The sequence below is a fragment of the Bombus impatiens genome, unplaced genomic scaffold, assembly GCF_000188095.3.
Source record: "Bombus impatiens unplaced genomic scaffold, BIMP_2.2 scf_0203, whole genome shotgun sequence".
Lineage (NCBI taxonomy): Eukaryota > Metazoa > Arthropoda > Insecta > Hymenoptera > Apidae > Bombus > Bombus impatiens.
The window spans coordinates 1323540-1334908 of NT_176622.1; the positions used below are offsets into that span (position 1 = coordinate 1323540).

Below are 11369 nucleotides of genomic sequence, written 5' to 3' on the forward strand. Positions count from 1 at the left end.
CGACACGAGCCGATCCGTCCCCACCACTTTACCGACCGATCTCTGGCTCGAGTCTAGAAAAGTGGTAGGGTGGTGGTGGTGGGGATAACATCTGCTCTTAGCGTGATTGCCGTGTATTGATGTGGCTTTATGGCGCGCGGCAGGCTGCGGGCAACAAAGTAAGCTTACGGTCGTTAATGTTCCCTACTACGTGAAATTCGAGGCCGCCTGAATATTGCGCCGCGTACAACTCGACGTGCTTCACCGCGTTCCAAGCGAGATTCGCAAAGTTACGGCACAGGCCGGCTTCGACGGGCAAGAAATGCGAAGACCGTTCGGAGGATCGGTTTGATAGTTTGATCGGACCTAAAGATGTTAGGTTAAAGGGTTAGCGTATCTGCGTAGCATCGATATATATGTAGTGTACACAGTGTACATAGACAAGTAGATAGGGTCAAGATTAGTATAGGGACGAATCGCTCGCAGAAACGACATTCCGCGTGATGTCGCAATAAGCGCGTGGAATAGCCATCATAATACTCTTTTGTACATTACATAATAGTTTCAGAAAACTGTTGTGCAATTATTTTTCCCCTCGATATAAATGAAGCATTTTCTATTACGCGAGGTTTTATTCATACATAACATAACAATATATAAACGGCGCTAATTCTGCCGTCATTTTAACAACAGTAAATAACGACGATATAAAAATCAGCCTTTTTGCGATCAGATGTCACTACAATGGTGGCATTTAAAATTTGCCTGCGAATTATAAATATTTATTGCTTTAACTAATTGATAATGCCACCAAAAAAATATGCCGGCCGCAAAGAGTTAAATTTAAAACAGTGACGCAAATCTCCATGGCGATCGGTCTGTCATTGATAATGCGATATCTATGTATGACTTGTTGAAGTAATAACGAAAGGGAGGTGATCGATTAGAGGGAGCTCCAGACAGCGTATTTTGCCTGTCGATTTGTCCTCGCTCTCGTATTCGCCGAATCTAGGGTGTGTTGTGTGAAATCAGTGATTCGGAGAAAGTGAAGGGTGACATTCTTTTCGTGCATTCCTCGCTTCCGTGTTACCGATTCGTTTCCAGATGCTTGCGTGTTCGTGCACGTCGGATAGAAAATTCGCCAAAATTTCGCGTCGGAGCTTTTTTCCATCCGTTGAATTTTTCAACCTGTTGCGTCGTTCTCTTTTTTCTCGTTTTATTTTTTAAATACTATTGGGATAATATGGCGGAACGTGTTCTTGTAATATCGAAAGTGAATGCGGTTTTTATTGTGGCTGTTCCGATGAAACTGTGCGTGAAAAAAATACACGAAAAACAGAAAAACAGCGTAAATATGGAAACAATTTACTTGCAAATGAATTATCGAGATTTTTATATCGCTTTATTTCACTCATGCGAACGATTAACAAAAGTGTGTGCATATTTCTCTACCACAAAAAAAAAAGAAAAAAGAAGAGAAATATAGAAATATTTGTTTTAAGCGACATTCGTGAACGACGATACACAACGAAGACTTGGAAGAAACCAAGGTCGTTTAATCGGCGCTCATGGCTCTTAAACTTAACAAACACGTCACTGGGTCGATTTGATTTTACGTAAGACTAGCTTGCTCTATCTCATATATTCTACAACATGTAATAATTGTAATAATACGTTTCAAGCTCCCCATATTTTATTTTCTGCGTCCGTTACCTTAATTTAGTTTCGTAATCATCGAAAAGCATCAATATGCGCATTTTTTGAATTCGTGTCATCGCCGAGTCCTTGGTATGTATATCTAGTTCACGAGAAAGTGGGTCCTCCTCTAGCAAACTAGCAACCTAATTGGTCGCTGTTAGACTTTCTTTTACAATTTATAGGAATTACATGAATTTATACTAGTCTACTTAAAATAATCCTTTATAACCAGTTGATCCAATCGCATTAAATATGAAATCACGTTCCCTACTTCCGTTTACCTTTATGAACTCCCCATAAATATGAAAATCGTCGTTGCGCTGTCGATATATTAAAACGTCTCCGGTTCAATTGTAAATATATGTTCGAATAAATTCGAAACGATCGAAACTAATCGATCATGGTTGAGTAGCATAGAATCCTAAACGAATAAATGGACTATTTTGAGGTTATCTTAAGCGACATTACTGTTTTTCAGAAATCTCGATTTTGTGTTAGGTTTCTCGGTGATGTCGCTCTAGTCGGGGCATCGTTACGATAGGTCGCAACACTTTCGTTTACGGTTACTAACAGGGACTATTCTAAATACGAGCAGTTTTTTTTCTCCGATGTCTTCGCTCATTGTGGCTACGAGAGAAAGTCGTCCGAATGGTCACGGCCTATTTAACGATTGGCTGGTGCAATTTCAACGCCATCTTTTTGTATAATTTAAATCCGTAGAACTTTCGAAGAAATTTGTTAAATTACGAAAAATCGACATAACCTTAACGATGATATTTTTACATGAATTTGTTAACCACAAAAATTACGTTTTGCATGATTTTGTCGCGTAAAAGATGTTTTTTGCTTAAGAAAAAAAAAGAAAAAAGGAAAGACAGTAACTACAGGAAAAGAGTGGAGAGAAATGGTTGAAAAAGGTCTAACGGGCTTGAGGAAACGGTACCGCGTCCTTCATGGAAACGAGCCTTCTACGAGTCGTGGCTCTATCAGCTTGAATCTTAAAGAATCTTTGTTTCTCGAGCAACGTTATCTCGAGAACATATCTTTCTTCACAAAGAGTATCGTGACATCTACTTCCTTGATGTTCAACTCCTCTCGGAATCGCTAACTACGTTTACACAAAACTAAAATAATCTTTATTTTCCTGAAACACTGTTTAGATCCAATCGGACAATATTTCAACCTGTTCGAATAATTATCACATTGTCTATCATGCAAATTTTATATATTTTTTAATTTTATCAATTTAATTCTTTCAAAGATATTATACAGTATAAAATATTCTGTTGCAATTGTGCATTTTTTTCTGACAATGTTACTTAACTCGTTTTGTAGCCCATATAATTTATTTTATTTTGCTCATTCTAAGAAAATTTAGTAAAACGTAGACCACCGATGACCACTGTCACAGTCATATTAAATTTCACCATTCAATATTTTTATGATGCATTATTAAGTGATGAGAATGTCGAATGTAAAATCTATGGCTGCCGAGTGGTGGTTATCTTCCTTTTTTCGTGGTATTATCAAAGATACGCGCACGCGGTGAGATAAAGCACAAGGTCCGATTTAAAAGAAACGCATTAATTCGAATGAAATTCAAAGGGGCGCTGACGGGTGACGTGCACCACGGTGTGGATGCCTCGAAAAAAGAAACTCGCTTGTTTCATTATTCGAGCCGAGTAAAAGTACTTGCGTTGGCGCAATTAACGAGCTCCGCCAGGAATCTTTTACTCGTGATTCGCGCGCATACGTGTTTATGTATGCACTCGCACCGCTACCTGTTCACTATCGTACAGGGTATCTTCAGTTAAGTGCTTGCCGATGTGTTCGAACAAAAACAAAACGACTAGTATTCCGGAACAACGTTGCTAATAACCCTCTGTCGGTAAATATGCAAAATTACATCGAACGAATAACCGTTTAAACGCCTGAAATTCAACGTCCGTAATTTCATAACCTTAAGTCCTGTCTCCACTGATACAACAACGATAAAACTTTTTTGTTACTGTTTCACGTTTCTCAAAAAAGTCGCAACTTGTTATCGAATGTTTTTCAAGTTTCTGGGTATTTCTGTCGTCAGTAACAAATATGGCCGGTTGCTGTCGGTTTCCGTCTGGGACGGTAAAGATCAACGGAAAATAGAAAACGCGTAACAATAGCAGCAAATGTTCCTTCAATGCATTCTTGCTGCTGGCAACAAATAGCCTTGAGGCGGAAACAAAACCTAACTGTTCCTCAGATTATGTTGCTGCAATGTGGACAAAGTATTTTTATAACCTGCTGTTTGTTGGATATGCAGCAACAAGAGGCGTCAAAATGGTCCTCGTTGTTGCTTCAGTGAGGACAGAGTTTTAAATACACGGATATTAGAGCATAAGAAAAAGTAAATGTTAAACGAATTTGTTCGTGGAATCATCGATTTGTTTGTCTTTTGTAAATATGTATTCCATACGATTCCTTTGCGCAAAAAGAGAAAGTGATAGCATCTTTCTCGTCGCTAAATGTGCACGCTTCGACTGCAAGAACAAACGAAGCGTTGTATGTAGATGTGTGTAAGCTGTGTTCGTTGATGCGCGCATGCGCGAGCCGCGCGTAGTACACACGGCCAATCGTGACGTCACGCGACGCCCGATAAACACTTTTGTTGTCGTCGGTCTGTCGTCGTACGTATGCCGCGATTACGCGTGACGCACAGTTCAGTCCCAGACACCGACCAAGTCTGATGTGAACTGCGGATTTTGTTCGATTGATTTCGCAACTTTACATCACGTAGATTTTTACATAAAACAAATTTTCTTAGTGATAATCGTAACTTGTCGTGTAAACTTACCAAATGTTTTAAAAACATATTGTTACCAATCACGTCGTTAATCTATTGGATTTCTTTCCATTTTCTTTGGCCGTGTCATTCGAAGGAATGTGGAAAGTGTAGTGAGTGCATGGCCGACGTTACAGTTTTGCATAGCTCGAAAGTGAGTTTCAACATCGTCGACTTATAACATTGTTAAATGGTGTATCGCTTTCTTTTTTATCATTCTACAGTCGTTTTAGTTAGTCGTTTGCTATCACTAAACGAGTTAAATGTGGCGATATGGTGATTCAACAAAATCTATTGAATCAGATTCTGTTACGTCGAATTACTAGTTACATACATACTTCCTTGTAAATCTTGTTATAGATATTCGTAACGAATGTAATATTTCCAGTTATATAGCAATAAAGTGAAACTTTGTGCATCAAAATGTTAAAAGCAAAGCGTAATCTGTAATGAAGTTCTATTTCGATTATAAATATATTTATCAACGTTTAATGAATGCATCACGCGCTCTCTATAAACGCGAAAAATGGGCCCGATAAGACATATTCTCTGTCGATAAAACAGAGTGACCAAAATTTTTAGATTATTCATTAAAGACGGTTATTGACTAATTATTATCTCTGCAATTCATCAAACATTGCATCACGTTATCTCGAAGGAAGTGGAAAAGTACCGAGGACGATATTTCGTAATTTTTTGTCTCGGCGGAGAGAACAGAGACGCGAACTGCGGCGATCCATTGTGAAAAAAATAAAGTGAGCGGTGATAATATGAACAATACGCGCAAACGAGCCGGAGCGAGTGATAAGTATCACGGGTGAAATGACAGAAACTATCACTGATATATCTCTGATTAGCGGGCACAAGAGTATAAATCAGAATTATTAATATAATAATTATAATATTTAATATCAGTATAAATTAGTATGATAATTATTCGTTATAATAAAGTGCGATCAGGTATTAGGTTTTTGATATATTATCAGAATTTCAAGTGAAAGAGCAGGAAACATGGAAAATTTACTTGTACTACTAAAACAAGCAAAAGATAGCAATGTAGAACATATTAGTGTACTTATTCGATTGACAAAAATTTTACTTATACTCTTTTGCTTTCCTACCAGAAATGTACACCACTCTGCATATGCGTGTTTGGATACTTGATACAATCCAATTAAAACATCGATGTTTGTTGTTATATTTTTTACGTTATGATAGAAGAATATTTTTCTACTATTACATTCTTACAACTGGGATCAAATGTCCTGCTAAATTGAAGCCGAAAGGAAGTATTTCATATATTAAAGGAAATTTCATATTTATCTTGATTAAATAGCTGAAACTACAACAAATTTATATAAACTTTTAGAATATGGTTGGAAACACATTCCAATCATCCTTAGATTTCAACATTGAGTAGACATATGTACTTAAAGTACTTAATTTAGGTGTTCCCGTAAAAGTAATTTTGATTTACGTTCAATTATTACCTATCTATTTATATTAATTAGTATCAACTATTGTGTTTATCGATACATATCTACTAACGTTGTATATGGTGATATGCTTGAGATAAAATCAGAGGCAAAAATTAGATTAAATAATTTTATTTAAAACATATTTTATATATTTGCAATGATTTGTAAGTATTCAAATACTTATGTACGGTAGTGTACATACTTAGGTTCAGCGTCCGCATTTATTTATAAGCATGCAAAAGTGCCTCGGTGATTTCTTTTTAGTTGCGCATTCCTTTCAAGGCCCCTGCAGGGAACAGTCGCGGACAGCAATGGTGTCTGACCCGGCCGTCCCCGTGCACCGACCGCTTTCTACTTTGAACGGTTCAATATGGAGCTCCTCGATGCCCCTTTCCTTATTCACGCTTCATACAGTGGCTCACGAAAGTATTTCAACACTTATAGAAACTTTTTAGAATGACGCGTTTAAATGGATCTAATTCCGACCGAGGTCAAAGCTTCGTTTAATTGCCAAACGCTATGTTACTGTGATGTAAGATTAGATGTAACGGCATCGAAGTGACGCAGTTTTTAAAATAATTCTCGTAAGGATTGGATGGTATCCAGTGAAATTGGGGCATAGAAATTATTGTTCGATCGATTATGATCGATCTAGACTTATTCCGGTCGAAATCCATGATAATTAAAATCCAAACGATATAGGTTAGAATTATAGATAGACTGCGGACAAAAATATTATAAATGCTCTTTATAATATTTGGTAGATAAAACAATTTTCTATCGAACTTCTATTCTTTTAATTACATTCCCAGAAATATGAACTTGCGTAAAAATTTGCAGCATTTACATTTTTCCTTTTACTTCGTTAATCTTTTTACGTTTCTCCGGCCATTTCTGATTTTTAATCTAATTAAATTTTTCTAAATATCTTCATTTTAGACAAAGTATGAAGAAAGTCTTATTGGTATGCATGATTTTCCGTTTCAATTTTATATTAAATCTTCTTGAAACATAAACTCTTTTTTGTTGCTATATTGAGAGTAAGATTCAAATATAAAAATTCGACGGTTTTAATTTTCGTCTAAATCGGATTCATATTATATTTTAACAGATTCAATATTAATTTAATTTAATAATCCGCACATGATCAATGAACTTCCTTTTTCCACTTGAATTTGCTCGCTCGCATAAATAATGTCGATCGTATTGACAGTTATGTTGTTTCAAATAACTGTACCGTATAAAAATGACGAAGGAGCAGAGAGAGAAGGTACAATGTACGAGAAAACGGGGGGCGTTATATATATGTATGTATGTATGTATATATGTATACGTGCAAGTAAACTTACCGGTGGGAGAAGGGAGAGGACGACGCGCACGAGTCAGCGACTCCATAGCAGACTTTACAGGTTAGGTAACGTGTATCCATGGTGGTTTTTTCCCTGCGGAGAAAGTTAGCTTAGGTGCATTTCGAGCGTAAAATCGTCTCTTCGTGTAGCATCAGTCTTCTTTATTTTCCGTCCCGACTTAATTAAATAACCTTTTGATGACAGTTCCGCATCTAATTCGCGTAACCGTACTAGACACTATTGACACTTGTCAAAGAGTCTATTTGTTAGGACGACGCATTTTCAAAATCAGTATTCAATTTTTTGAGGCACTACAATCAATCAATCATATCATAATAAGATTTTCCATTAATTAGCGTTTCATAACGAGATAAAGTTATTTAACAAGTGTCAGCGCGAACTATATATTTTTTCAACTTGTTTAATGTACATGACCGCCATCTTGTTGGCTTGTAAAGGTATTGGAGGTGCCATCTGTCGGCTAATTGAACAATTTATTTTCGGAATTATTTCCGTTTACGTGTGACTCAGGCGGTTATTCGCGGAAATCATCGAAATAGAGATTCATCTTCCTACTAAATGTTGATTATTAGGTTGGGAAACGCGAATGTGACTCACTTTGTAGGAAGAATGTATAACTGCCAATTAATCACGCGAATATATCGATGGAGGTTAACTATGCCTTTCGTAGACCACGGATTTAGTTATTTGCTTTCTACGCAGTTTCTTTGATCCATTACTGTAACGAACGATTTGATTCTGTGTAATTCCTATAGTCAACTTTGTATAACCTAACCTACACGTCTGTCATATGGAACTGTACAATTATTGGAGAAAGAAAACTAAAGTCAAAGTCACTTTGCAAAATTTAAGAGCTCTGTCATGCGTATAGCATGCAACGAAAGTTTCAATCAACTTAGAAGTTACTTCCTCTTTCGAAAGGAAAGCGCGGTACGTTTAAAAAGTCGAATATTCAAATATTGCAAGTGCCTGTTGCAAATGAAAATTTTCCATGACCTTATTGAAGTGTTAGAAGCTTTTTTAAGATATTCTTTTCTGTGAAACTTATTACAGTGGAGAATCCCGTTGCTCTGATACATATAAAAAGTATATGCCCTATAAATAGTATATTACGCATCTCTTAATCGTTCACGCATGCTCGGATCATGCTTATAGGATCATTGACACCGTATCAATTCGTATACAATCTCCACTTAAACTTAAATAATTAATTTAACAACTTTTTATCAACAGAGTACGTTTTATTGGTTTATTAGGCAGTAAACGAAATGTGTATAAATGCAACTGTGTATCATCAGTTGGTCGGGCAGATCCGTACGTTACGAAGCGAGGAATTTGTTCTCGTTTTGCGAAATGAATTACGAAAAGTGCAACATCGATCACGAACGCTTATTTGCTCAAGTTGCAGCTACTTATTACGTCCCATTTTCATGGCAACCGTGCAACCGGAGTGAAGTGTGTTAGAACGTCATCGACGAGAAATTTGCAAGCGAATTATTCATAACGAACAGTGTTGACCATCGATATCACTAACCAATTGCTATCTCTGTTTCTTTCTGTCGAGAGTGCTCTAATTTCATGCGATAGAGTTACAAGGATATCATTCTTGCTAATTAGTCAAACCACATAAAACACTGGTTATAATTTATATAAGCAACTAAATTCCCAGAAAGTATATCGTTATATGTTTGATATAGAAATAAAACTGATTTTTAACTTTTTAATATTTTTATTGTTTATAGTTATTATTAAACTCGCCATATATTATGGAATTAATCACAAAACACATATTAATGAAATTGCTTCTCGTGTTTATTTTATTATGGCTCAACAGAAGTGCATACTCAGTAGATGCAGGTCGTTGTATAGCGAAAAAAATGAGAAAATTTGGTCAATTATTGATATAGAGCGCGCACTACGTAAACACGTAAATACTTACGTACCGCTAGACTGCCCTCTATGGTCGCCGTTTTTACCGCCTCTCGGTAATACCGTTATGTCTACATTTTTTCTCTTGTCTATTACATGTTCAGATTTCTAGATTTAAAGACAATGGACTGATAACAATACAATACCAGAAAATATCAGTATTTCAAATATATAAACTTGTTACTATTTTATTTTTTCATTTGCATACCTGTTTCTTCGAAATGAAATATATTGTATTTTATCGGTAGATTTTTTTATTAACTTTATTGTTCTTCTTGTTTTCTCGTTCGTATGTTTCCTAATATCTTCTTTCTCTCGAACTACTTTATTCACAGAAAGCAATAGAATACAGAAATGATAATAAAATTAGAAATACATATTTGGATCAGATAGACTGATATGATAGACTTTTAACCCTGCTAAGAAGCAGGGTTAAAATATGAGCTGTAATTTCGAAAATGAACAATTTTTTGTTCCTTATTTTTTAGACGCTAAGATGAGATTGGAGGAAGACCTTGTGATTCGTAGGAGCAGACCAACGATGATTTCGGCCAAGTACCGTGCGAGGGAGGAACGTCGTCGCTTGCTTAAAATTTCAGCCGGTAAGCTAAGGAGGATCGAGGACCCAGAGGCTAGCCTGTGCAGATCGGTTCTCATAAATAACGCCGTCAGGCGATTGCAACGTGAAAACCGAGACGAAAAGACAAGGAATTACGGCCTTCCGGTGGTCACGTATCTAAATGATTCCACGAAAGAGAATAACGTCTCCAGCAACCTTATCGTCGGAGTAACAGACGACGAAACGTCCTCCAGGAAGAGGTAAGAGAAACTATTTAATCAAAGTTTTCAAATATCAAGGATCCTTGCTGATATCAGTTATAAAACTATAGCAGCGCAATATGCATAAAACTTCACTTAAAATTAGCATTTTTGGATTCTACTTGACAGAAGATATCATATGTTGCAAAAAATGTCACAAATATAGTACGTCCGAAAACGAAGTTTTAGCTGAACGTTCGATTATAATTAATTATAGATATATTTTTTGTATTTTGTACATAACCTATGTGAACGGTTGCGTTTTCTTGGAAATAGCTTCGAAAGAGGTCAGAGGATGCTCAGAATAACTAATTCGTAGTTGAACTTTCCCGTTCTAGAGGAAGAAGAGTGGCAGATCTTGCTCGCTGTTGTTAGAGATTTGTTTTACATAATATAGATTGCGCAAGTAGCGACAGCTCGCGTGTCGGTTGCGCAATACCTTCGGGCACGATGTCTACTCTCGCTGCCGTCTCTTAATAATTTCCGAAACAACCCATATCATTTTCGTTTTTTTCAGATTAAGCGATGACACGCGGAACGATGGAATCAGCCCCAAGCGACAGAGGCACGATGATCTTGACCTTCAGGACGATGTGTTCAGCGACTTTTACATTCTGCCACCTACTCCGCGATTATTATCTCATATAGACGAAGTCCAGGAACCCGAATCTCCGCATCATCACCATCTGGTGTACTCTGAGGACCGTCTAGGCTCCGTAGATGTTCGGTCGACAACAACGATCATCAGCAGTAGCACCGCAAACACAACCACCACCACTAGCACCAGCACGTCCGCGAGTAGTTGCTGTAACTCCGTCATGTTCCCTACCGAACTAGATGACACTAGCAGTCAACTAACCAGTGTTGCTAGATCTACCGATGTAGGCAGCATAATGGAGGCTTCGGACGTGGTCGACCCTGACAGGATCTGCGATTTTGCAAGGTTCGCAGATTCTGCCAAGAGTCTAGAAGAACGTTTAGTCGAGTTACAGTCGCTGGACGAACATTTTGACTTGGCGAAATTCGAGAGGAACAACAATCAGAGTTGTGGCAGAGCGTTCCACGATATCCAGACCTTCCACAGTTTAGTACCTGGACTGGAAACCTAGAAGGGTGCCTCGTGCCTCGAGCACCCTCCTCTCGTCGTGTCTGGCTCGACAGAAAAAGATGACCACGAACACGATAACGACGATGATGCGGGTAGACGGCTTCGCGGCACATACGAGGAACCACGGCGAGGATGAACCTGAGATCTGGGGGGGGGGGGGAACATTT

At 37.5% G+C, this 11369-nt stretch overlaps 1 protein-coding gene across 8 annotated transcripts in view; it reads left to right on the forward strand.

Moving 5' to 3' along the window:
- The window catches only part of LOC100743011, a 92813-nt gene extending 81553 nt beyond the window's left edge, over positions 1 to 11260 (forward strand). For 4 of the 8 annotated variants that reach the window (XM_003487790.4, XM_024366148.2, XM_012383204.3 and 1 more), the window contains exons 2-3: positions 9764 to 10094; positions 10612 to 11260. In XM_003487790.4, coding sequence (XP_003487838.1) covers positions 9764 to 10094; positions 10612 to 11203 — 923 coding nt within the window. In that variant the 3' untranslated portion in view covers positions 11204 to 11260. Of the gene's footprint in view, positions 1 to 4347; positions 4653 to 6272; positions 6403 to 7164; positions 7386 to 9153; positions 9332 to 9763; positions 10095 to 10611 lie in introns of those variants that run through there. The other 4 variants (XM_012383205.3, XM_033319655.1, XM_024366149.2 and 1 more) reach the window with 4 other exon arrangements.
- Positions 11261 to 11369: the final 109 nt, after the last annotated feature.